We start from the raw sequence: 27517 nt of genomic DNA, 5'->3' as shown, positions 1-27517 counted from the left end.
GCGATCGCAGGAATGTAAGGGGCGTTCAGTGCGCCTGCGCACTGGTGGATCCTGTGGCGGCGCTACGCGGAGGCTGGGTGTTCGCGCGGCGGGCGCGGCCATGGCGCAGCCCGGCAAGCTGCTGAAGGAACAGAAGTACGACCGGCAGCTGAGGTGAGCCGGGGCTCCCCAAGCCAGGCAGGTGGGACAGCAAGCCGCCCCGCGCTCGGGATGGGCCTAAGCGCGCGGGCGGCGTGGCGGGCCTCCCTCAGGCCTCTCTCCGGGCCTGGCCGGGCCGTCCCGCGCCGTACGGGGCGTGGGGAGCTGGCACTGCGAGCTCCGGCCCCGGGCCACGGTGCTCTGCAAGGGCCGAGGATCCCCCTCTCCTTCCCACGGGGGGCGCGGTTCTCAGGGTCCCTTCCAGACCCGTCTGGCTGCATTCGGACCCTTGATTATACAGGATGGGGTGGGGGTGGGAGATCTCGAGGACCCCATCCCGGCCACAGACAGCGGCCCCGAGGGTCCAGTATTGTTCCTAAGCCAGCGCTGTCCAATAGAACTGTAAGGCTACTCTTCTGCGAGCCACACACGTAGGTAATTACACCTGGCGTAGCAGCCACCTTCGAAAAGAAAAAAGTGAAAACGAAGCTGGATGTGGGTGGTGCACGCGTCCTGAAACTCAACACTTGGGAGGCTGAGGCAGGAGGATTGTGAATTCCAGGCCAGCCCCCGGGATACCTAATGAGACCCTTCCAAAAGAGGCATCCCATCCCCCCAAAATATTTGAAAAGAAATATGAAATCTGTTTTTCTAACGTAGTTTATTTAACCTAACGTTCAAAATATTCATCATATGAACGTAATCAATAGAAAAAAGTTGCTTGAATTTGGAGATTGTTGACTTTTTCATACTGTCTTAGCACAGTTTTTGTGCAGTGAATACAGGCACACTAAGCTTTTGCTTTACCACTTGAGCCACACTTTTTTGCTGGTTGTTTTAGAGATCAGCTTTTCTGCCTATTTTGGCTTTGGAATCTTTTATCCTCTGGGTCTCAGCTTCCTTTGAGTAGCTAGGATTACAGGGCTGAGTCTCTTGTACCTGGCTAGCAAATCTTAATTAAGGCTAGCCTCAGTTCTAGTGCTCAGTTGCCACTTACAGTTAGTGGCTGCCTTAATAGAGTAGATGTAAACCGCCAGATCAATCCTCTATTACTCCTCCCTTTTGTTCCCCATTCCTTTGAACATCTTTTATGTGCTGGGTCAGCTGGCTGCCAAGCCAAGAGAAATTACATGTCCTTAAGGACTGATCTTCCATTTGCCCCTTTAGTCTAGTGCTAATCTAGGCTATGTTGGGTACTTAGTTCTGAGAATACCTGGATGGCAGACATTCCTGTGCATTACAGGTGGGGAAACAGTCTTGGAGAAGTTAAGTAATTTACCCAAAGCTCCACATTTCATTTCGTTTTGTTTTGTTTTGTTTGGCAATTACTGGAGTTTGAACTCAGGGCCTTACCCTTGCTAGGCAGGCACTTTGTCAATTGAGGCATGCATGTTCCCAGACCTTTTTGCTTTAGTTTATTTTTCAGATAGAGTCTGGCTTTGGCCTAGGGTAGGCCTCAAACCTTGATTTTCCTACCTTGGTCTCTCCAGTACCTGGAATTGTAGGTGTGTACCATAATGCCACATGTTTTAAACTCAGATCCTCTGACTTTTTGAGGGCTGATACTCATTTACATTGCTGTTTTCAAGCTTCTGGGCAAAGAAATCAAATGACACCCTTTGTCAAATAATGTATAAGTTCCTGGAGTTTATTTAAAACTGCCAAACAGGGAAGACATTTTTACTAAGCAACAGAAAAGTTGCTTAGGAGCCGGGCACCAGTGGCTCACGTCTGTAATCCTAGCTACTCAGGAGGCTGAGATCTGAGGATCACGGTTCAAAGTCAGCTGGGGCAATGAAAGTCTGTGAGACTCTTATCTCCAATAAACCACTAGAAAACAGGAAGTGGCACTGTGGCTCAAGTGGTAGAGCGCTCTCCTTGAGCTGAAGAGCACAGAGACAGCGCCCAAGCCCAGAGTTCAAACCCCACAACCGACAAAAAAAAAAAAAAAGAAAAGAAAAGTGCTTAGGGCACCAACTTAACCTTTCACAAAGAGAACTGGTAGCTTGAAAGTGTCAGAGGAAATCAAGCCAAGTTGTGCGGCCAGGTAGCAGTCATTAAAGCCTTGGCTATTAGGCCAACAAAAGAGTAGAGAGGATTGCTTTCTTGCTTGACTCCTATCTTGAAATACATTATCTAGAGATGTACCAGTATTCTTAGGCTCATTCTCCAAGTACACAAACTTTTATCAGCTAAATATAACTCTGCCCTACTTTAATGGGAAAAAGATGTTTCCAGTCCATCTGGTTCTTCTAGACTATGCCTCTACTCATCTGACAGCTGGTTAGTGATCTATCTTGGGCAAGGCCTTGTGCCAGACACTGAGATTCTGAACATGGTAGTAAGGTAGCATGGTCTGGGCCTTTATGCAGCTTTAAGTAAAAGATAGATGTTCAAAAGAAGACAAATGAAGTAGTTGGTTGTGATGTGCCTTACACCGAATCTGCTTTAAATTGGATTGAGAAGGTACATCAAAGTCTTTCCAAGTCTAGACTTACCTGGCTATAGCACTTTCTAATATAATTCCTATACTGACAAGAAAAAATTAATCAGTAGGGTTTTTTTTGTTTGTTTTGGTGAAGGTAAGCAGGTTGCCCCAGAAATGGTGTGTGATTGTGTACCTTGTATGGTTAATGATACGCTGATGTGAATCAGGCTATAGCATACATTTGTAATTCTTATTCCATCTCTATTTTTGTTAAAGTATACTACAGCTGTTAATCATGATATTAGGATGTTCATTAGGTATATTTTCAAGTACTTCTGTAGAAGTCTGTGTAGAACTTTTCAGTGTCCTTGGTATAGCTTTTGCTTATTCTTGCAGATCAACAGTGATAACTTCTATCTAAAGATCTTAAATGCACTGACTATATATACTTTCAAAGAAATGAAACCACTTAGACATATTTTATTTTCTATTTTATTATCTTTCATTTAATTTTTCTATTTTTAAAAAATTCTTTTATAGGGCTGGGAAGGTGGCTCTGTGGTAGAGTGCTTGCCTTGCATGCATGAGGCCCTGGGTTCGATTCTTCAGCACCACATAAGCAAAAAAAGCCAGAAGTAGCACTGTGGCTCAAGTGGTAGAGCGCTAGCCTTGAGCTGAAGAGCTGAAAGACAGTGCCCAGGCCCAGAGTTCAGGCCCCACAACCGACAAAAAAAAGAAAAATTCTTTTATATGTTAGGAAATGGAAAGACTTGGAAAAAAATCATGTTAAGTGAAGTAAGCCAGTCTCAAAGAAATTTAGGTCCTATGGTTTCCCTTATTTGCAATAATTAGTATAACTATAGGATAATCTTATCAGATGATCTGGAAAGCTCAAAGCTATGTACATATGACCATATAAGATGATGCTAAGTGAAATGAACCCCAAGATATGGACACAAGAGGTCTGTCTTTGTTGTTGTTGTTTTAAATGTACTATGTGATTTTTTTTTTTGTTTCCTTTGTATGTTCTTTGCCCTGTGGTATATCCCATGTTGTTACTATACTTGATTTTGGTACCCTGCATCTTGTATATACATTTGTCTAATCTGGGGAGGGGAAGGGGAATAAAAAAAATGGTGAAACAAGGACACAGGATGTCCCATTGCAGTGATACCCACAAGACAGTATTTTGGAAAGGAACATTACAACTTTGGGGCAGGAGGGGGGGGAAGTAATGGAGGTGGGGGAGGGAAGGGATAGTGGGACAAAACAGCAAAGGGGGTAACAATGATCGACAAGTAATGTACTCATTGCCTTACTCATGTAACTATAACCCCTCTGTACAGCATCTTTACAATAAAATTAAATTAAAATAATTTGAAAAAAAATCTTTTATATGTGCCAGTTTGAACTGAGGTCCTTCCTTTCTTGCTTGTTTTTTCTGCTCAAGGCTGATGTTCTGTCACTTGAGCCAAACCTCACTTCTGGAGTTTTGCGTATTAATTGGAGATAAGAGTCTCAAGGATTCTGGTCTGGGTTTGTTTTGAACCTCAGTCCTAGATCTCAGCCTCCTGACTAGCTAGGTTAACAGGCATAAGCCACCAGCACTCAACTCTTTATTTATTTATTTATTTTTAAGAAATGAGGGTCTTAGTATGTTTCCCAGGCTGGTTCTGAACTTGGCTTAAGGGATCTTGTGTCAGCTTTCTGAATATCTAGGACTCTAGACATTTGCTACCTCCATTCCTGGTTAAAAAAGTATTGATGAGTATGTTTATGGACCTCCTGGCTTTTTTAATATTGGTGAGTATGTCTATGCACGTTGTATTCTGAAGTTAAGAATAATGGACAAGGGCTGGGAATGTGGCTTAGTGATAGAGTGTTTGCATAGTGTGCATGAAGCCCTGGGTTCGATTCCTCAGTACCACATAAACAGAAAAAAAAGACGGAAGTGGTGCTGTGGCGCAAGTAAGTGGTAGAGCACTATCTTTGAGCACAGAAAGGCTCAGGGGCAGAGCCTAGGCCCTGAGTTCAAGCCCAAGGGCCAGCAAAAAAAAAAAAAGTAATGGACAGTTAACTGGGAGACCAAGTTTCTAGTTGTGACTTGATTCTGTCAAAACTATGCAAAGTATAATTTGTTTCAGTCTTTGGTTATTCCTCCATATGATTACCACAATAATATCAGGTTCTGTCTTACATGTTTTCTAAAGTTATTCTGTGAGTTATTCTATGCAAGAATAATTTAAAGATCAAAGAGAATACCTTAAAGATCAAAGATGATCATTCAAGAAGGTTAAATTTTTGTAAGGATTTGAAAATGTTCAATTTGTCTTGTCTTATAGGTTGTGGGGTGACCATGGTCAAGCAGCTTTGGAATCTGCTCATGTTTGCTTAATAAATGCAACAGCTACAGGAACTGAAATTCTTAAAAACTTGGTTCTACCAGGTAATATAGTTTGGTGGTTGCATTCTAGTTTGACTTCTTTAAGCTTCTGATCTATATGTCTGTATCTATATGTGTCTTTCTGTCTGTCTCTATATTTTCTTGACTTACTGTTTTTGTCTCCCAGGTATTGGATCATTTACAATTATTGATAGGAATCAGGTCAGCGGAGAAGATGCTGGAAACAAGTATGTTCTGTTTTCAAATATGTATATATTAAAGAAGGCAGTACACTGTCACAAAAGAATGAGGCCTGGAAAAAAAAAAAGAATGAGGCCTGAATTTTAACTTAGCTCTTTAATCAGGATGACTTGAATCAATGGTGGAAATTATCTATGTTTAGGATAATGGAGAAGAGGAAGTGTGTTAATAACAGGTAAAATGCTAGCACGTGTCTACAGAAGGTACTCATCACACACTATTGGGACATGACTGGAGTATGTGTGGGAGGACCTTGAATAATTTTTTTTTTTTTAGTTTCTTACAAAAGGCACTGTTTCACTACAGCATTTCCCAATGGTGGTCTGCAGAATGCTGGTTCTAGGCAATTTTAATAGCTGTTTAATGGGCCAATAGGTTCTATGGTCAAATGAGTTTGGGAAATGGGTCAAATGTAGTTAAAATATCTTTACTATAAAACTTTAGTATTGTGTATATAATGTATATTATGTATTATTATATAATTTTCCAAAAAGAAACTATATCATAAGGTGTTTGCACAGGTTTGATTTTTTTTTTAAGCTTGGACCTCTTTCTCTCAGAGCATCTTAGCATGTAATGAAATTTGCATTCTGTGGTGCTTATCTTGGGAAGCATTGATTTACTAGTCAAGGCACATATAATCTATTAAAGTAGAGTTTGTTTAATACTATGAACACTGTATCATGTTATAACAAACAATTTTTCCTTTCTACCACATAAACTTTACTTTTTTTTTACATTCCTTCCATTTTAGTTTTTTCCTTCAAAGAAGCAGTATTGGCAAGGTAAACAATCAGTTTGTTTAAGAATATGTTTGTGCGTACGCATCTAATAATGCCACTGTATCTTGATTACCCAAAAAGATTTGAATTTAAAAGAGATTATTCTTTGAAAAAGAAAGTTTCCTCGTTGTTCTTTTTTTGTTACTGTTATTTTATTACTGTTATTTTATTAAGTCCATATATTAAATAAAACATAATAAGAAAATCAACAAATTTATAAAATAGAATTTGAGGTGTTTGGATGAAAAAGAAAAAAAACCTCCACAAGAACGATGCCTTCATGTCTACAGATTACTCATGTTGTTGGTCTTGAACTTTAAATATCAAGTAAAGGTATCTACCTTGAAACAAAAGTTGGAATGCTGTAAGGTTAAGCTGCAGTTAATATAGTGATGGGCCAGAAAAATTATAGATTTTCTAAATCTTATTCTAATGCTGATATGCAAAATGCAAGCTTTTAGCAGATAGCAAGAAGGAAACGAGTGAATTAATGCAACTTATCTCCAAGACCTCTAAAAAGTGAAAAAATAAATACTGTGTTTTATAGTGTTCTCTCAAAGCATTGTTATAAGCATGCCAGGGTGTTTTGAGCAGTTAAACATTCTTTTTTTTTTTTGGTTGGTCATGGGGCTTGAACTCTGGGCTTGGGCGCTGTCCCTGCACTCTTCAGCTCAAGGTGAGCACTCTACTGCTTGAGCCACAGTGCCACTTTCTCATTGTTCTTTTTTCTTCTTTTTCAGGGCTTCATGCTTGCTAGGCAGATGGCTTGAGCTACCTTTTCAGCTCAAATTAGCTTATTTTTCCAATAAAATAAATCTTCACACAATTGGTAGTTTAAGAATTTAGGCTGGTACTGGTGGCTTATGCCTATAATCCTAGCTACTCAGGTTGAGATCTGAGGATTGTAGTTCCAAGTCACCCCAGCCAGGAAAGTTCGTTTATATTTTATATTGTTATCTCCAATTAAGCACCCAAAAAGCCAGAAGTGGAGCTGTGACTCAGGTGGGAAAATGCTAATCTTAACTGAGCAAAAATGCTCAGGGATAGCACTGAGGCCCTAAGTTGAAGCCCCAGGAGTAGCACCAAAACATAAACAAACAAACAAAATAAAAAGAATTTAGAACTGTCTATGATTTCACACTATTTTATACTAGTCTTGAGAAACATTATGTTAAGAGGATGGAATATTCTGGTTAACATTTTTAATTGAACTTATCCAGAAAATTCTTTATTTATATTTTTCAGATAAAGTACTTGGGGCTTGGGATGTAGATCAGCAGTAGAGTTTACATAATGTGTATAAGGCTCTGGGTTCAATCCCTAGCACAGAAAGAAAGAAAAAACAAACATGGTGTCATGGCTCATGCCTATAAGTTAACACCCTAGAGACTGAGGCTGGGAGATTGCAAGTTCCATAACAGTCTTGACAACACAGAGAGACCTTATCTGATAAAAAAGAAGGTTGTAATAAAACCATGTTAGTGAACTTACTAAAATATTATGAATGGAAGTGACAATTGCTTTTAATGATTGACGATTTTTGTACAAGATTGTAGGTGTGGGTGGTTAGAGTGGGTCTGAATTTGGTCCAGGATATCCCTGTCTATTTCCCAGGATTTTTTATACATTTGCCTAAAGAAAAATTAGAGCAAATAATGTGGTTATTACAGAACTCTGGTAATGATGGTTTTGCTCTCTTTAAAGTAACATTGTGGGGGCTGGGAATGTGGCTTAGTAGTAGAGTGTTTGCCTAGCATGCATGAAGCTCTGGGTTCAATTCCTCAGTACCACAGATACAGAAGAAGGCAGAAGTGGTGCTGTGGCTCAAGTGGTAGTGTGCTAGCCTTGAGTAAAAGAAGCTCAGGGACAGTGCCCAGGCCTTGAGGTCAAGCCCCAGGACTGGCAAAAACATAAAGTAACATTGTGATTGAGCCTCAGTTTAAAAACTGTGGGGTATAGAGTTGTCTTACCTATGCATGAAGTTTGGATAGTTTCATAGTGAGTTTTTCCATCTGCAAATTTTTGGATTAGATAGTAGCCATATTTTCTAATCAAGTCAAATGCTTTGTTTTTCAAAAGAACCGAGCTCAAGCTGCAATGGAATTCTTACAAGAACTAAATAATGATGTCTCTGGAAGTTTTGTGGAAGAGGTATAATGCATATATACATTACTATTCTATGATGAAATAAAATTTTGTAATAATTCAAAGTCCTAGAAACTTAGAATTCTGGATCTTTCTATCATTTTTACTTAGTTGGAATTTAATTTGTTGCCTTTTTTAAAATTCTAAAATAGCTTAACTATTTCTGCCATGTTTAATATGATTGTGAACTTGTGGATTTTTTTCCCCCTCTTGTCCAATATAGAGTCCAGAAAACCTTCTAGACAATGATCCTTCATTTTTCTGTAGGTTTACTGTTGTGGTTGCAACTCAGCTTCCTGAAAGGTAAATTTTGTTGTTCACATATTTAAAATTTTTTTCATCTTACTTGATTTGCATGCTTTTAGTCTCACTATAAAGATAGGTTTAAATTTTTTAAAGATTCCTTAGAAAATTTTAGTGGGAAGCTCTTGTATTAGTACTGAAAAGATGAGGAAGAAAAAAATATTGGTACTTGAAATTTTTGTGGATAGATTTATAGCAATTAAGGTAAACATTGGTTAATCAATCTGATTTAAATACTCTATATGCATGTGTGAAATACCATAGTGGAACACCTTTGAACAATTAACATACACTTAAAAAATGAGCAACAGGAATATAAAACAGGTCCTATCCAGGATGTGGATACTAGTAGGAGGGGGAAGGGTGAACAGAGAGGGTGAAGGAGAGTGAATATGGTCTTGTTGAGACTAGCCTGGGAGGGAAAAGGGGGGATGGGGAGAGTGACTGGGGGTGCCGAGTCTGACCAAAGTACATTGTATGCATATATGGACATGTCAGAATGAAACAAACCCCCATGCACAAATGAATGATGCTAATAAAATAGGGGGAAAACCTAGTTAGGATTGACTATAGGAGTTACCTGGAAGTGTATACATGTGTTTTGTAAATATTTTTCTCTTGTGGAAATGTTTTTTTAATGTTTTTTAAAAATGATTTTTAAAAAATCAAAAATTTTAAGCAACATTCTTCCTAATACAATAGGACTAAGGTTTGTTATCCTTTTTTATCCCCAAAAGGTAATGTCTTTTTTAAGACTGCCTTGTGAAATTGTTCGCTTTTCACTTTATCCTTGACCTGTTTATATAAGTACAATGGGTATATCTTTGCATTTATTAGTAAGAATGTTGCTCTGTTTTAAGGCATATTTTCATGTTTGGCATGTTTTATGTTTGGCCTATATGCATTTGCTTATATTCTTATTTTACTTTCTTTTATAGTACATTACTACATTTAGCAGATGTCCTCTGGAATTCCCAAATCCCTCTTTTGGTCTGTAGGACATATGGACTGGTTGGTTATATGAGGATCATTATAAAAGAACATCCAGGTAGAATTGTTGCACATTTGGGACTTTCTATTCATTGCTTTAGCTGTAATTTTAGGAAGTCAGTTTTGGATTATAAAGTAAATATGTAGCTACATATATCTATTACAGACTCAAAGTAGCAATAGACTCAAAATAGTTTAGTCTATTGTTTTCTTACCTAGCATTATAGAAAAATATAAGGCAGAAATGTAACAGATATGTCATCATCCTTTTTTTATCCTTCTCTATCTTGTTAGACCCAGCAATCATGCAAATACTTAGATTCTTTTCTTTTCTAGCCAACATAAGTCCTGTATGGTTACTACAAAAGGGTAATGTGGGTCACCCTGACACATACCAATATTTCCATCTCCATTCCTTTATCTTTCTCATACAGATCCTTGTACTCCTCAGTTCATATGTAGTTTGACTCAGCAAGCAAGCCATTTACCCAGCTGCTATTCTAAAGGAAATAGTGCCATTCATAGGCAGACCTGCATCAGCTCAGGAGTAATAAAGGGATAACTTTTTACCTATAAAATCTTACTGGTAGAATTTCATAAGTACTATGGTCTTTATTTACTTAAGGAAGTGTTTTCCTTCTGTGCCAGCTCGGAGCCAGGTGCTCTGTTAGTGTAGGGTGGTCATTAACATTAACAGCATCACCAAGGAATGATGTCTGTATTGGCAACTAGGTTGGGTTAAGTTTCTGGTAGGTAGTGATGGGCTATTTAAGAGGTTTATGTGGGAGAATGACAGAATGAATTTTTATTTTAGATGGATTATTCTGAAGTTGAGTGGAGAATAAATGGACTTGAAGGGGCAAAGATTGGAGGTAGGGGTTAATGTTAGTAGATTTCCAGTGATTTAGGTAAAGGAGAAAGAGTAAGAGCCCCCTCCTTAGGGAAGATTTTATAGGTATAGGGAATACAGGAAGAGGAGGTAGATAATAGTGAGGGTAAATATTGCTAGCTGTGTTTATATTATTTCATTAACTCTTTTTAAAGCCTGCATCAAGTAGATATATATCTGCCTTTCACAGATGGTACTGAGGCATAGAGAAGGTCACATAGCTAGAAAGTGACAAAATTGTACCTTGTTCTAAATGTTCACTGGGACCATGTATTGTCTTATAATGTACATGGAGAGTGGTTAGGTCAGGAAGTGGGGGAGGGGGAATTGATGTTGGGGGCAAAAGAAGCAAAAATACTGGATGGCCCTTGGGTTTCTAAGGAAAAAAAAAAACTAGGTACACAGTGATGCTTTCTACTCTTGATGATCACAAGAGGAAGGTAGGTTATCAGTTGTCATCTGCAGATGTATTTTGTCAGTTTTGAGCTTTTCAGTTATGAAAACAAATTGTCTTCTAAGTGGGTCTTGATTTGATTTTTATTAAACTTACAATGAGCCAAATGTAGTGATGTACACTTGTAATCATAGCACTTAGAAGGTTGTTCCAGGATTTAGAATTCAAGGTCATCTTGAGCTATATAGCTAGACTCTATTTCATAAAGCAAACAAGCAAAATCCCTTTGGTCCATGTAAGATTCACCCATATATAAATTTTATACTTTTAACATAATGGAAAAAATCTGAAGGCACTTGTGGCTATTTGAGTTCCTAAAATGCGGTGTATTGCTTCAGTATTATTAAAGAATTAAGTTTATCTTTTGGGGTGACTTATTTTACAGTGATAGAATCTCATCCAGATAATGCATTAGAAGATCTACGACTGGATAAGCCATTTCCTGAGCTGAAAGAACATTTTCAGTCTTATGATTTGGAGCATATGGAAAAAAAGGTTGGTGTATGTGTGACCTTTTATAGAGAGATTTTCAATATTTCGTTATTTCCTTTTTGAGATGTCTAACTGTGTAGCCCAGGTTGGCCTCAGATTCAGAATATAGCCCAAACAGACTGGCCTTGGACTCCTGATCTTACTGTTTCAGCTTTCCAAGCGCTGAGATTCAGACATGTGCCACCACATCTGATGCAAATGTGTGTTTTTAACCTAAGGTTTTTTTTTTTTTAATTGTACCAATGTGAGAAAATAACTGTAAATCCCCATATTCCTGTCAGTCATCCAGATCACATTATAACATTTTACCTTTTTTTTTTTTTTTGGTGGTGATGGTACTGGGCTTTGAACTAAGGGCTTCTGCTTACTAGGCAGAAATTCTATCTCCATATAAGCAATACTCCCAGCCCCTTATCTGTTTTCAAGAAATTAAATTTTGGGTCTGGGAAGGTGGCTCAGTGGTAGAGCGCTTGCCTTACATGCATGAGGCCCTGGGTTCGATTCCTCAGCACCACATAAGCAGAAAAAGCCAGAAGTGGTACTGTGGCTCAAGTGGTAGAGTGCTAGCCTTGAGCTGAAGAGCTGAGGGACAGCGCCCAGGCCCAGAGTTCAGGCCCCACGACTGGACCCCCCCCCCAAAAAATTAAAATTTCCACAAACTTAAGGACTTTTTAATTGAACAAAAGTACATAAACTAAACTTCTTTGTGTATTCAATAGCCAGGTGAAGAAATTGAGCATTAATGTATTCCAGAAGCCTTTTTCATGGCCCTCTTTCTAAACAGACAAATGTACCTTTTAAAGTACATTTGAATAGTTTGAATTTGACCTGTATATAATGACATGTGCCTATAATCCTAGCACTGAGGAGCTGGAGAAGGAGCTGGAGTTTCAGGCCAGCCTAGGCTATAAAGTGAGATTTTGTCTGAATTCCCATTCTCTTTCAATAAAAACAAACAAAAATCCATACACACACACACAAATTGAATTTGTGGTGGATGTTTGTGAAAATTGATCCTCTAGAAACTTACTTTTAGTGTTTGAAAACTACCAGAGCAGCTGAGTGTGTGATAGTATATTCCTTAAACCTTAGCACTTAGGAGGCTGAGGCAGTATGACTAAGAATTCAAGGTTTGCCTAGATTACATAGCAAATTCAAGGCTAAACTTGGTTACATAGTGGGACTTGGACTCAGAAACAAAAAGAAGAATGAAAATTACTAAGGCAACTGTAAATTTCATTATACATGTAATGTTTATGCCAGACTATATAAAGAACATATATTTTGTTTGTACTTTGATATTAATTAAAAAGTAGGTGTTCACCAGGTGCTGGTAGCTCAACCTATAATCCTAACTACTCAGGAAGCTGAGATTTGAGGATCATGGTTTAAAGTTAGTCTGGGCAGAAAAGTCCCTGTGATACTCTTATCTCCAATTAACCACTCTAAAACAGAAAATGGAACTGTGGGTCAAAGTGGTAGAGCTCTAGCCTTGAGCAGAAAAGCTCAAGGATAGCACCCAGGCCTTGCGTTAAAGCCCCATGACTGACAAAAAAAAAAAAAAAAGGTCTGTGTTCATTTGATCTTTTAAATAACAGAAGATTGTCTTTTCTTAGTGTTCAGTTGGTATCTGGAATTGAGATTTGAGTTGTGTTTTGGGTAGTGTTCCTGAGACTGTTTTCTGGCTGAGAAAATGCAAAGTAGTACATATCTGAAACATCAAGATTAAATTGTATACTAGGGGAGGAAGGAAGCTGGGAGGGGAAAAACCGGAGAAAATGAGGAGGGGGTGACATTATTCAAAAGGAAATGTACTCATTACCTGACTCATGTAACTGTAACTCCTCTGTATGTCATCTTAACAAAATTAAAAAAATATATATATATATATTAGATACTACTCTAAAAATACGATTAAAGTCATTTTTATCAACTTAGTTAATAAAAATTCATCAGTCCATATTTATTAGGAGATGATCATATTGTTAAATGTGTTGAAAAGTGAAGAATTAATGTTAACTGATACTTTCTTTGTTTTGTCTCTCATTTTCAGGACCATAGCCATACTCCATGGATTGTGATCATAGCTAAATATTTATCACAGTGGTATAGTGAAGTATGTCCTTTTTTTTTAACAAAAAAATTCTGTGTACACCTGTATTTTTATTATAAAGGTTTTCATGGAAGAGAATGGGAAATTAATTATTTTCTGAAGGGGTATGTGTAGGGCAAGGAAAAGCTGTTTTTCTTTTAGTTCTGATATGTTTATTAACAAACTGAAATTTGAGTAGATTTCATCTGAAACTAGCAGTGGGAAATGAATGCAAAGAAATGGCCTGCACTTTCTATTTTCTAAAAGCAAGCCTCTGATTTCACAGAGGCTTATGTTTTGATCATGAGATCTCATATGGGGAGTAGGAGAAGCTTTGGACTCAATTCCTTATTTTGAGTTTTTATAACTTTTTAATTTTTAACTACTTTAGACAAATGGACGAATTCCTAAAACATATAAAGAAAAAGAAGACTTCAGAGATTTGATTAGACAAGGTAATATGTGTTGTGATTAAGTATTGTATAAAGTTTGAGAAGCAAATTCCTTGAAGCAAATGGTTTTATTGGATTTCTCTTAGCATCTATATCATGTTATGAGCATGAGGTTTTATTTTATATTTCCTCTGAGGAGGTGAAGAAACCATTCCTTGTATAGTTTTAAGAAGGATAATGATAAGCTGTATTTTTTCTTAAAGTTCTGACTTCTGATCCTCCCTTCAGAATCTATGTTTCTATAATGTTGGGGGGAATGAAGTAGAAAAAAGAAAAGGACTATTGCTTGTTAACTATTTCCTATCTTATTAGGAATTCTGAAGAATGAGAATGGAGCCCCAGAAGATGAAGAGAATTTTGAAGAAGCTATTAAAAATGTGAACACAGCACTAAATACAACTCAGGTATTATGATTTGCTGAGAGATTCATATAAGAAAGATGTTTTCTGAAGTCCTCAGATATGAAAGTTATTTGTAACAAAATAGGTTAATATTTCCTAAATACAGACTTAGAAGTCAATATTTAAAACACAAAATACTTATTACTGACAAAAAATAAAAATTACAGGCCAGTGTGGCTGGCGCAACATGCCTGTAATCCCTGCACTCAGGAAATCTTGGGATCCTGCCTCTAAATAAATAAATATTGATTAATTTTTTAAAAATTTAAATAGCGCATAACTCAGATAGTTTTTGTTCTGTTATGGTTTTGTTGTTGAAGTCTGGCAAGTGAGGATTTTGGAGGGGTTTTTTTGGTGCTCGTCCAGGGCCTGGACTTAGGGCTTGGGCACTGTCCCTGCACAAGTCTAGTGTTCTACCACTTGAGCCACAGCTCCATTTCTAGCTTTTTGGTGGTTATTACAGATAAGAGTCTTCTGGACTTTTGTTCCCAGGCTGGCTTCAAACTGTGATCCTCAGATCTCAGCCTGCTGAGTAGCTGGGATAACATGTGTGAGCCACAGGTACCTGGCTGCAAGTAAAGTTTTTGAGGAATTTTGAAATAATACACCTGCTATGCTGTTAGGATTTTTTTTATAAATTAAAATGCAAAAATATTGTTTTTGTATTAGGAAAGCACTTAAACTGTTACTGCAAACTTGTTGAAGACGAGTTTGCTTATACATGTAAGATCTGAATTTTGTGACTATAAAATTTATTTCAGTTAACAATATATTTCTAATAAGTCGGGCACCTGTAATCCTAACTACTCAGGAGGCTGAGATTGAGGATTGCGGTTCAAAGCCAGCCTGAGCAAGAAAGTCCATGAGACTCATCTCCAGAAGTGACGCTGTGGCTCAAGTGGTAGAGCTCTAGCCTTGAGCTGAAGAGCACAGGGACAGACTGTGTCCAAGCCCAGAGTTCAAGCCCCACGACACACCCAAAAAAACGAATATGTTTCTAGTAAACTAACTAAACAGATAAAATATGTCAGTTGATAGGAACAAAATTAGAACTAAGGGTAGAACATGATGAGGAGAGGAGGTCTGTGTGCAGAAGGTGATGTAAGGTGGGGCCAGGGAGACTCAAAGAGGTGCATTTAAGCAGAGTTGAGTTTAGAGAAGCAGGTAGCTCCAGTTCATGACAACACTTCAGGCCATGGAAGAGTTCTGAGCAGGGAAGTAGAATGATCTGCTGTTTCTTTTTCTTTTTTTTGTAATATAATTTGATTGCTGTTATTAAGGTGTTATACAGGGGGGTTACTGTTTCGTAAGTCAGGTAATGAGTACATTTTTTTTTTTTGGACAGTGGACAATGCCATCATTTGCTTTCTCTTTCTTGTCTCATAAGGAAAATAGAACAAAAGGGATTAAGGGTAAAAGTAGGAAGAATAGGTTTTATATCACTGAACACTTTCTCTTTTCCACACAATAGCTGAATCAAAGCCTTCTATTTATATGGTTTTTATTAATGTATGATGATCTTGATAGCAGTAAAAATAGCACAATTATTCAGTTTTTGTCAGAATGGTTTTGTGTGAACAGCCTCCAGTTAAGAATTTCATGGAAAACTGGCTTGGTAATAATACCTTTAGTCTTTGTTCTTCAGATGTAACTATAGAATGGCTTGTTTGTGCTCCTTTTGTAACATTTTCATTTTGTAACATTGTCTTTCCCTATCAACTTTCAGATTCTGATTATAAATAAAACTAAACAAATCAGAAGTTGGTATTTCAATGTACTTTGACACTTCAAAGACATTTTTTGACAAAATAGCACTGAAAGTAAAGATGAGAAAATTCTTTGAATACTAAGTAAATGTTTCATGTTCCTTCATTAGATCCCAAGAAGTATTGAAGATATATTTAATGATGACCATTGCATAAATATCACTAAACAGGTAACAATAACAAAAAGTAAAAATAATACTGTTTAACCTCTGGTCAAAATAAAACATCACCACTTAATGGTAATTTTTTCTTTTTTTTTTTTAGACTCCACAATTTTGGATTTTAGCGCGTGCCTTAAAGGAATTTGTGGCCAAAGAGGGTCAAGGAAATTTACCTGTTCGAGGCACAATTCCTGATATGATAGCAGATTCAGGCAAATATATAAAACTGCAGAATGTGTAAGTCACTATTTTCTTTTTTCTTTTTTTTTTTTTTGCCAGTCATGGGGGCCTGAACTTCTGGGCCTGGGTGCTGTCCCTCAGCTCTTCAGCTCAAGGCTAGCGCTCTACCACTGGAGCCAAGCACCACTTCCAGCTTTTTCTGCTTATGTGGTGCTGAGGAATCGAACCCAGGGCCTCATGCATGCAAGGCAAGCACTCTACCACTGAGCCACCTTCCCAGCCCATAAGTCACTATTTTCAAACCATGTACAACACATTAAAGATAAACATTTCATCAGATGTGAAATGGAAGTCTAACTTTATTACTTAAAAATAAGCAAAAGAATTGAGTGGACAGGTTTTGTTTTTTTCCTTAGTACATTTATTTTGTAGAAAGTTTTTTTTTTTTTTGGTTGGTTTTTTGCCAGTCAGGAGGCATGGACTGTAGCCCTGGCACTGTCCCTGAGCTTCTTTTGTTCAAGGCTAGCACTCTACCCCTGAGCCACAGCACCATTTCTGGCTTTTTCTGTGTATGTGGTACTGAGGAATCGAACCCAGGGCTTCATGCATGTTAGATAAGTACTCTACCACTGAGCCACATTCCCAGCCCCAGAAAGTTTTGTTTCTTTTTTAAACTGAGTGGAAAGTACAGTGTTCTCATATACCCCCTGGAGGTAGATTTTCTTTTTCCTTTCACATATCAAGATAAAACCTAACATTTGATCACTTACTCTGTGCTGTATACTATTCTGTGCATTAATATATAAATACAGTTCACAGCCACTTTAGGAGGGATGCTATTACTGTCCCATTTTACAAATGAAAAAACTATTGCCTTTTAGAAAAAGTAATTTATTAAGGGTCAGACAGCTGGTAAACCCAGCTGCAGAGTCTTTACACGTAATTATGACTCTAATAAGTCTTTGAACTATGTAGTCTTTGATTTTGATTACTTTTTTTGTCATTAATCTTTCACAATTTAACTTAGGAGTTCCTAACTATACATAGACATTTGTTATTCAGGCCTGACCCAGATGGACTACTGAAGTAATAGGTCTCTATGGATGTTATCTTTGTGTAGTTGGTACACCATGTTGATGAATCCAGGCCTGCTGTTGGTGAATCCAGGACTGTTCTCATGGTTTCTACCATGGCTAAATATCATCACACAGAGATCTTAGTCATTGTCTAACAGACTTGCTTTGTGTCCTACTCAGTTTTGGTCATCAAAACTAGCTGGATGTTGGTGGCTCATCCCTGTAATTCTAGCTACTGAAGAAGCTGAGATTTGAGGATTGAGATACAGAGCCAGTTGAGGCAGTAAAGCCCATAAGACTCTTATCTCCAATTAACTACCAAAAGGCAGGAAATGGAGCTGTGGCTCAAGTGGTAGAGCACCAGCCTTGAGTGAAAAAGCTAACAGAGTACATAGGCCCTGAGTTGAAGCCTCAGAACTGGCATAAATGAATGACTGAATGAATAAATAAATAATAAACACTCAAAAAGTCAATTGAGGATAGAAAGAAATAGGACCTTATATAGGAGGTAGTCAGCTCAACACCAATGATTTTTAGAAGGTGAAATGTAAATACACTGAAAGAAAAGTTGTGCATGGATTTTTGGCTGGACAGTTTTGAAGTATTTAACTTTCTATGGACTTGACTTCAGGGAGGTTAAGTCATATTCTTCGATAACACATTTTCTCAGATCCTCTATCAGAAACCTGGGTCATAGATTCCGTAAGAAGGTAGGCTTAAGTTGGGTGTTGTTGATTATAGTGGGTTTTAGTGGGCCACAAGTCTGTTACCAACACTGGAAAGATCCTTCAACACCAAGAAGTGCCACTAGCAGCATTTTTCTGCTACCTTTCATTTTGTATGTTCCTAGACTCAGTGTTTTCTCATGAAAAATATTTTTGTTTGCTTAAAATTGATCATTTAAATTTTGCTAAATTTAAAAATTGTTCACTGTGGGGGAGAGATTGGCTGGAGGGGGTGGGAGGATGGGAAGGGATGGGAAGCGTAAACAAAGGAGGAGGCTACAATGCTTGATAAGAAATGTACTTACTATCTTGACCATGTAATTGTAACCCCTCTGTACAGAATTTTCACAATAAAAAAAGAAAAAAAATTGTTCACTGTACTTTTTATTGTTCCTTCCCAGTTACCGTGAAAAAGCAAAGAAAGATGCTGCTGCTGTGGGTAATCATGTTGCTAAATTGCTGCAGTCCATTGGCCAGGTAAGTCACTGGGAATACTTGCCTGACAGTGCATCTCCCCACAGGCCTGGGGGAAACTTGGCAGAAAGGGGTTAGAGAGAGGAGGCGGAGGGGCAGGGGATATGCCATCATGAGGGTGAGTGCTCACTTACCTACCTACTGGGAACTCCTGTTATAAGAAAACAGGTGTTTTGTTTATAGTATGTATTAATTGTATAAACAAAGGAATTTTTAACAGGTGTCATTACTCCTTTTCACACATGTGTATGAAATACTTCAATCCTATTGTTCTTTACACTCTTCTTTCATCGTTCCCCACCCCTCTTGCTGTTTCCCACCCCTAAACAGTCTCCCTGGTTTACACACAAACAGGTATTTTTGAAGTGCTCTACCAGCTCTTCTAGAGAGCCTCCCTATTGCATAGCTATTAGCTTTGTGCTGCATCCTTTGTTCATTGTTTCTTTTGTATAGGAGCAAACCCTGCATTTATCTCTTTACAGGCACCAGAGTCCATTTCAGAAAAAGAATTAAAATTACTTTGTAAGTTCCTTTAAATTAATTTCCTTACTTTGCTTGATAAAATGTGCTACAGGAAATGTTCCCAAGAGTTGTTCTCTTTTTAAAATTCATTTAGTTTATGTGGTACAAAGGAATCGAACTCAGGGCCTCATACATGCTAGTCAAGCACTCTACCACCAAGTCTCATTCCTAACCCATCCCAAGAGTGTTAAATGGCACAACTTTTAATTTTTCAATGGTATAGATATACATCATTGTTATCTAGATGTTTTTTTCCTCTTATAGAGAGGAAGGAAAACACCAAGTGCTGAGTTAGAATCTGAGTATTGACTCCCTTCCTCCACAAATTGACATATCAAAAATAAGTAAATGGAGAGAGAATTTTAATACTGAGTTATATGTAGAATCTATCTATAGTAATGTTAAAAAGTCATAGTTTTAGCCGGCCGCTGGTGGCTCACGCCTATAATCCTAGCTACTCAGGAGGCTGAGATCTGAGGATCGCGGTTCAAAGCCAGCCCGGGCAGCAGAGACCGTGAGACTCCTATCTCCAATAAACCACCAGAAAACCGGAAGTGGCGCTGTAGCTCAAGTGGTAGAGCGCTCGCCTTGAGCTGAAGAGCTGAGGGACAGCACCCAGGCCCAGAGTTCAAGCCCCATGACCGACCAAAAAAAAAAAAAAAAAAGGCATAGTTTAATTGAAAATTATCATTTAATACAGAATTATTTGGGGCTTAATAATTTTAAGGGATATTTTTCCTAAAGATCTTGGGTGTCCTCATTCATATGTATATTGACAGTTTTGGTTTAAATACTTATTTTGATCTGTGTTAAATAACTATAATAGAATTAAGAATTTGCCCTCTAGTTTCAAGAGGCCAGGCATTCTGGGATCTTCTCTATAATTTTTTAGTAGGTCAAAAGCATTTTAAGAGTCAGTTGCAAAATGATCAAAATCTGTTTTACATACTGTTCCTATATCCTGCCCATATTTCGTAAAGAAGTTTATCTTTTGCACGTTTGCCCTCCTTTACATAGATTTATGACTCTTTCTCAGTGCCTGTGTCGGTTCATTTTAATGTTTTGTTTCACTAATCTTGTGCCTTGTATTTGTATTAGCATTTGTTTTATTGAATTTTATGATACTGGATTAAGAGCTATTTTGATGTATGTTTGAAAATTGCTATAATAGGAAATTTCTTTTAAAAACTGTCTTGGCAATATTGGGGTTTAATTGAGGGCCTCACATTTACATAGCAAATGTTCTACCTCTTTTTTTGGCGGGGGGAGGGGGTGGGGAGGGGTGTTAGTCATGAGACTTGAACCTCAGGGCATGGGCACTGTCCCTGAGATCTTTCACTCAAGGCTAGTGCTCTACCACTTTGAACCACAGCTCCACTTTGGTTTTCTGCTGCTTAATTGGAGATAAGAGTCTCATGGACTTCCTGCTGACTGGTTTTGAACCATGATCCTCAGATCTGAGCTTCTTGAGTAGCTGAGATTGCAGGCATGAACCACCGCACCAGGCCTAATTTACTTCTTGAACCAAGCCCCACAGTCATTTTTGGCTTTTTTTGGTCAGTTGTAGAGCTTGAACTCTGGGCCTGGGCGTACTTTTTTTTTTGGGGGGGGGTCTGGTCGTGGGGCCTGAACTCTGGGACTGAGCGCTGTCCCTCAGCTCAAGGCTCAAGGCTAGTGCTCTACCACTTGAGCCACAGTACCACTTCCGGCTTTTTCTGCTTATGTGGTGCTGAGGAATCGAACCCAGGGCCTCATGCATGCAAGGCAAGCGCTCTACCACTGAGCCACCTTCCCAGCCCTGCTTTCATTATTTTTCAAATAGGGTTTCATGCTTTTTGCCCCAGAGCTAGATCCTCCTACCTACATTTCCTGTTTATCCTGGATTACAACATGTGCTACCACATCTGGCTTATTTATTGAGATGTAGTCTCCCTAAATTTTACCCCGGGTTGGCCTCGAACCTGATTCTCCAATAGCTAAGATTATAGTTGTGAGCCAACATCTAGTTCAGAGTTGTCTTTTTATAAAAAAAAAAAAAAAAGTCTTCCAAGCCAGGTACTACTACTGCCTCGTGCTTGTAATCCTAACTACTTATGAGACTGAGATCTGAGGGTCATGTTTGGAGCCAGCCTGGGCATGAAACTCTTGTGAAATTCTTATCTCCGATTAACCACCAAAAAAGCGGGTAGTGTGGCTATGGCTCAAGTGATAGAATACTAGCTTTGAGCAAAAAAGCTCAGAGACAGCACCCAGAGTTCAAGCCCCAGGACCAGCATGAAGAAAAAAGCTTACCAAAAGAACATTATGTGAGTTTTCTTTTAAGACTATTTGTCAATAATAATAATAGTAATTGAGCTATATCGGGCATTGTGCTAGGAATTTACTTTATGTAGTTGTCACATTTGATCCATAGAACAACTCTCTAAACAGTATTATCCTCATTTTACAAATTAAGAATGGGCTCAGAGAAGTGTTGCCACCTTCTTACTCAGTGCTGAATTGCTGTCCTAAGGATATGAATTTATGATGACTTGTATTCTACTACCTTCTCTACTATCCATTAGCACCTATTGGAAGGCTTTTCTTCATATTCCCATGTTTGTGAAGGGGACATACAAAATTTCCTATTAAAGTGGCCTGTAATTCAGAATATTCACCTGTCACAACCATTATTTCCATTAAGTCTTTCCTATATGCAGGCAGCAATTCTGCATTTCTTCGAGTTGTAAGATGCCGATCCTTATCTGAAGAATATAGTGTGGATACAATTAACAAGGACGAAATTAGTAAGTATAATAATCTGATGCTAGGCTAAAAAATGTATTTCATGTATAAAAGAGTATATGGTGATGATTTTTTAAATAGTGTAAACATTTATATTCCATTTTTTCTATAAACCCAAGTAATAATATGGATATTAAACTTAAACACAAAGTCATATTTAGGTAAATGTATTTTCCCATATTTTATTATTATTTACCATTTTCTACTTTATTGTCACAAAATATCTATTTTTGAGGAAATACTGTTTTGTGTCCTGAAACTTAGATTCAGGGTTAGGGCATTATTATTTGTATGTTGCAAATCATGTAAAATATACTCTTTTTTTTCTTTCAGTTTCCAACATGGACAATCCAGATAATGAGATAGTATTGTACTTAATGTTACGGGCTGTTGATAGATTTTATAAACAACATGGTAGATATCCAGGTAAAATTAGAAAGTTGATAAAGTAAAATCATCAATAAACACTTGAAATGTACCTTAGTGTTCTCTGGATAGTACAGCATTACTTGAATGTCACATTGTAAACAAACCCCAAGAGGAACTATTGTGTCCTTTAAGTATGACTATTTGCAAATAGTGTTTGATTCTAAACTATTAGAGAAGAATGTTGGTTGAAAACATACAGAAACCTTTTTTTTCTGATTTCCATAGTTTATGTCTCAATTTATGCTGAGTTTTGTTTTTATTTTTGGTCATGGGGTTTGTACTCAGGGCCTGAGTTTTTTGTGCTCAAAACTAGCACTCTACCACTTAAGCTACAGCTTCACTTCCAGTTCCTGGTGGTTAATTGGAGAGAAGAGTTTCATGGACTCTAATGCCCAGGCTGGCTTTGAACAGAGATCCTCAGATCTCAGCCACATAGTGGCTAGGATAACTGGTGTGAGCCACCAGTGCCTGGCTCATGCTGAGTTTTATGTAGTGAAACAGGAAAACTATGAGAAGTATTCCAGTGACTTCTGAACTCTAAACTGAAGATTCCTGGATTTCTTTGTTTAATATTTTTTGTTGTCTGGATAATTTAAGTAATAACCTGCCAAACTACAGAGAGTTTACAAATGTGATATTTGTAGAATTAGCATAATCTTAAAGATCTACAATTGCTCAAAAAAATTTGTTGTTGATAATTTTATTGGTTGAGGTAGAGCCTTTTGAACATTTTTTGCCTAGGCTTGCCTTGAACCCACATCCTTCCAATCTCAGCCTCCCTAATAGCTAGGATTATAGGTAAAAATCAGTGTTCCTAGCTTGATTTTTTAAAAATATATTACCTAAATATTGTTATATTTCTTTATTAGTAATAATAGTAGCTTACCTTTGGTGGCATTATTAATAAGAATTTTAGGGGATCTGGATTATAGTGTAGTGGTAGAATGCTTGACTAGCACTTATGAGGAACCTAGGTTTGATCCCAAGTACAGAGAAAAAAATATAAACACAAAATATTTTTTTAAAAAAGCCTTCTTCAACTTTTATGAGCTAACACACACACACACACACACATATCTGTGTCTTAATTTTTTCATCTTTACATCATGAGAATAATACCAACTTCATAGGATTGAATAAATGAACAAATTTAAAGAACTGTCCAGCATCTGCCAGGGTACAGTAAATATTGTATATTATAGCTTCATGTCTCAGTATCATTTACACACCTAGAAATGGATAATAAAGATTACTTTTTTAAATGGTAGGTATAAATAGGACATTTTTATTCAGTTCTTTTATCAAATAATTGGTTCAGCATGAACTTTGTGCCAGATCTATTACTCTTTTGGACACTGGGAAGAAAACAAAGACTTACTGGACAAAGACTTACTGAATTTCAGTTTCTAATAATTTTCAGTCTTTTTTGTCATAGAAGAAAATAAACAGTTAATTGTATCACTTAATTATCATTTATAATTAAAATGATCAACAATAAAAATATTCTGAGCAACTATAGATCTTTTAAGATTTATGCTATCTATAAATAGTAAGTGCAAATGTTGGTTTTATACTATGTTGTTTTTGTTCCTTAGTTTCAGACCTTACCATTTGACTAGATTGTGTGAAGCTAGACTAGGTAAAGGAATTAGCCATTAATTTTAAATTACATATTTATTTTAATGAAAGTTAACATATATTTACTTTTTTTCAGGGATATATAGCTATCAGATTGAAGAAGATATAGGAAAGTTGAAGTCCTGTCTCACTAGCTTCCTTCAGGAATATGGGTTATCTGTAATGGTAAAGGATGATTACATTCATGAATTGTGAGTATTCTTCAAGACTTCTAGGAGATAATATAGTACCCTGTCTGCTGTAAGGCTAATGTAAGTTTATGTTCCTATCCTTTCCTGTAGTTGCCGATATGGAGCTGCTGAACCACACACCATTGCTGCGTTCTTGGGTGGTGAGTTCCATAGATGAGAGACTTATCTGTTGGTTTATGTACTGTTATTTATTTGTTTGTTTGTTTATTTATTTTATTGCTGATATGCTGGGCCTGGGTTTTAACTCAGGGCCTGGGTGCTGTCCCTGAGCTTTTTTTTTTTTCTCCCTGAAAGGCTAGCTAGCACTCTACTTGAGCTACAGCACTACAGACTTTTCCTGCCCAGGCCGGCTTTTTTTTTTTTTTTTACCAGTCTTGAGGCTTGAACTCAAGGCTTAGGCACTGTCCTTGAGCTTCTTTTGCTCAAGGCTAACACTCTACTATTTGAGCCACAGTGCCACTTCCAGCTTTTTCTGTTTATGTGGCGCTTAGGAATCAAACCCAGGGCTTCATGAATGCTAGGCAAGCACTCTACCAGTAAGCCACCTTCCCAGAAAAACTGGCTTTGAACTGCAACCCTCCTATATAAGCTAGGATTCTAGACATGAACTACTGGTGCCCAGCCAGTTAATAATTTAATAAGTAGTTTTCTTTTCTTTTTTGGAGGTGCCAATTCTGGGGCTTGAATTTTGGTCCTGGGTGCTGTCCCTGAGCTTCTTTTGCTCAAGGCTAGAATTTTATCACTCTGCTGAAGCAGGGTTTTTTTGGTAGATTTAGTGGAGATAAGAGTCTCACAAAATTTCCTGCCTGTGTTGGTTTCAAACGGTGATCCTCAGGTCCAGCCTCCTGATTACCTAGGATTCTAGGCATGAGCCCTGGCATCTGGCCAAGTTTTTGTTTTCTTCACTCTTCTAATTAGAGAAGTCAGTTGAGTTTAGATTATTCTGTAACCCACCATATACTGGTCTTCCTACCTTCTGTCTCTCCCATTGCCATTCATCTAGAGCTCTTAAGGAGTCACTGAATCCTTCTGAATCATAGTTTTGGTCATGTCTTACTGAACCTCTATACCACTCATTGTCACTCTCACTTTCTCTTTTTCTCCTGCCCCAATTCCCTCAGAATTAATCTAGAGTCCTTAGGAGCTTGACATTAAAGATCCAATAAACTTGTTTTTTCTTCTGGGACATGCCTTTTAGTTCTTTGCTCCTAGATCTTTGCTCCTTTGGGCCCATTAGCCTTAAAAAAAAAAACCTTACCTGCATGTCCAAAATTTAGCTTTTTCAAGGACCAATTCAGAAATGCCTCTCCCCCTCTACCCTAAAAACTCCTCTTATCTCTTCTCTCCCTCCTTGACGTCCTGCCTAGTCTTGAGTCAGTTCAGGCTACTGTATCATAGTACCATAGTACCTTACAAACTATAGAAATTACAGTCCTTGGAGTCAGATCAGGATGTCCACCATGTCTCACAAGAGAACCTCTAGTATTTCCTTTATAAGAGCACTAATGGGTTCATGAAGACTTCACAACCTCTTGATTTAATTACCTTCCAGAAACCCACCTCCTAATACCATTCTGTTGTTGGATTAAGATTTCAGCATATTCATTGGGAAGGGAACATGAATATTCAGTCCATAATACCCTCCAAAAAATCCCTTTACTCTCCTAGTCTGATCTCTTACAACCTAAGTTATTTGCTTGTGACATATTCCTTCTGGATAATTAATACTTTGAAGGCAGTTCCAAGTTTAATATTTAAAGTAGTCAAGATGCAAATAAATGATAAGCTTGAAGAAACTTCTAGCAAACCCAAATTAAAGCCTGAATCTGAAGATTTTCTATTTCTGTGGGGGTTTTGTTTGTTTTGTTGGTTATGGGGCTTGAACTCAGGGCCTGGGTGCTATGAGCTCTTTTGCTCAAGGCCTAGTGCTGTACCATTTTGAGCCACAGCTACATTTCCAGCTTACCAGTGGTTAATTGAAAATAAGAGTCTTATGGGCCAGGTACTGATGGCTCATGCCTAGCTACTCAGGAGGCTGAGATCTGAGGATCTCAGTTCTCAGTCTTTGAAACTCTTATCTTGATTAATCAGAAAAAGCTGGAAGTGGTGCTGTGGCTCAAGTGGTAGAGCACTTTCCTTGAGCACAAAGAGGCTCAAGGACAATGAGGACCCAAGACCAGGGGGGGAAAAAAAAGTCTCCTGGACATTCTTACCCTGAACTACAATCCTCAGATCTCAGCTTCCTGAGTAGCTAGGATTACAAGCGTGAGCTACCAGTGCCTAGCTTTTCATTTCTTTTTAAAAATTTAACTTCTGTGTATTTTATAATCATTTGGTTTTTTTGTTTATTTATTTTTGCCATACTGAGGCTTGAACTTGGGCCTCACGCTGTCTGTCCCTTGGCTTTTTCACTCAAGGCTGACATTCCACCACTTGAGCCAATTCCTTTGTAATCATTTTGAATACTGCCATTTTATCACCTCACTTCCTTCAGGGTTACTTTAAATGTTGTCATGGGTCATCCCCTGGCTTTCCTACTTAAAACTGTGCCCTTCTTTTGGGCTCATATGTCTCTCCTTACTTTTTCTCCTTAGCACTTAGGGTTTTTTGACATACTATACATTTTATTTATCTGTAAATTATCTCCTCTTCTGCTGCTAAAATGTAAGATGTATGAGAGCAAGAATCAGATCTTTTTGCCTTTGTTCCCTATTGTATACTTGGTACTGAAACTTGATTATTGTTAACCTAGCTACAGAGGAAACACAATGGTTGGGTAGAGTGCTATGTCATCCCCAGCAACTCAGGGAAGGACAAGTGGGAGGACTGCAGCTTAAGCCAGCACTGTCAGAAAGTAAAACTCTACTTCAACAATAACCAATGCAAAAAAAAAGGGCTAGAGGCATGGCTCAAGTGGTTGAGTGCCTGCCTAGGAAGTAGGAGTCCCTAAATTTAATCCTCCCTCCCCCACAAAAAAAAAAAATGTAGTTTTTTATTTCGATAAGACTTAGTGAGCTCTGTCTGTTTTGCATTTCTTTTAAATATCTTTGCTTTTGCTTTATGGAATTGAGTTTTATTTAACTCTTGAAATTTACTCTTTTCAAATGTTTTCTTTTTGCAGGAGCTGCTGCTCAAGAGGTTATCAAAATAATCACCAAGCAGTTTGTAATTTTTAATAATACTTATATTTATAGTGGCATGTCCCAAACTTCAGCAACTTTCCAGTTATAGAATAAGCACCCTGTGCAGTGTGGTAATGATTGAAACTTTAATTGCCTCCAGATCACGCTCTACACTGTACAGTTCTGCTGAAGGAGAGCTGTTAAATTGTTGCCTCAATAAACATTTTTCTCATTTGTAA

At 37.8% G+C, this 27517-nt stretch overlaps 1 protein-coding gene across 1 annotated transcript; it reads left to right on the top strand.

Moving 5' to 3' along the window:
- Positions 1–33: 33 nt before the first annotated feature.
- Positions 34–27517, top strand: Nae1 (NEDD8 activating enzyme E1 subunit 1). Its single transcript, XM_013012944.1, has 20 exons — positions 34–153; positions 4909–5012; positions 5137–5197; positions 5965–5995; positions 8072–8143; positions 8361–8440; positions 9379–9488; positions 11159–11268; positions 13319–13381; positions 13749–13812; positions 14122–14213; positions 16087–16146; positions 16241–16374; positions 18520–18595; positions 19075–19114; positions 21814–21900; positions 22232–22324; positions 24042–24156; positions 24247–24296; positions 27278–27517. Exons 1-20 carry the CDS (start codon positions 101–103, stop codon positions 27385–27387), a joined length of 1605 nt encoding a protein of 534 aa, XP_012868398.1. The 5' UTR covers positions 34–100; the 3' UTR covers positions 27388–27517.

Source organism: Dipodomys ordii, unplaced genomic scaffold (assembly GCF_000151885.1).
Source record: "Dipodomys ordii isolate 6190 unplaced genomic scaffold, Dord_2.0 Scaffold18, whole genome shotgun sequence".
NCBI lineage: Eukaryota > Metazoa > Chordata > Mammalia > Rodentia > Heteromyidae > Dipodomys > Dipodomys ordii.
Note: the sequence above shows the minus strand (reverse complement) of the source record. Positions and strands in the feature narration are given on the sequence as shown.

Excerpts from the sequence above, each read along its gene's own strand:
- Nae1 (XM_013012944.1), top strand. The coding sequence starts at position 101 with ATGGCGCAGCCCGGCAAGCTGCTGAAGGAACAGAAGTACGACCGGCAG. Across the intron at positions 8,144-8,360 it reads CTGGAAGTTTTGTGGAAGAG|AGTCCAGAAAACCTTCTAGA; the intron begins GTATAATGCATA and ends TGTCCAATATAG. Across the intron at positions 24,297-27,277 it reads CATTGCTGCGTTCTTGGGTG|GAGCTGCTGCTCAAGAGGTT; the intron begins GTGAGTTCCATA and ends TTCTTTTTGCAG.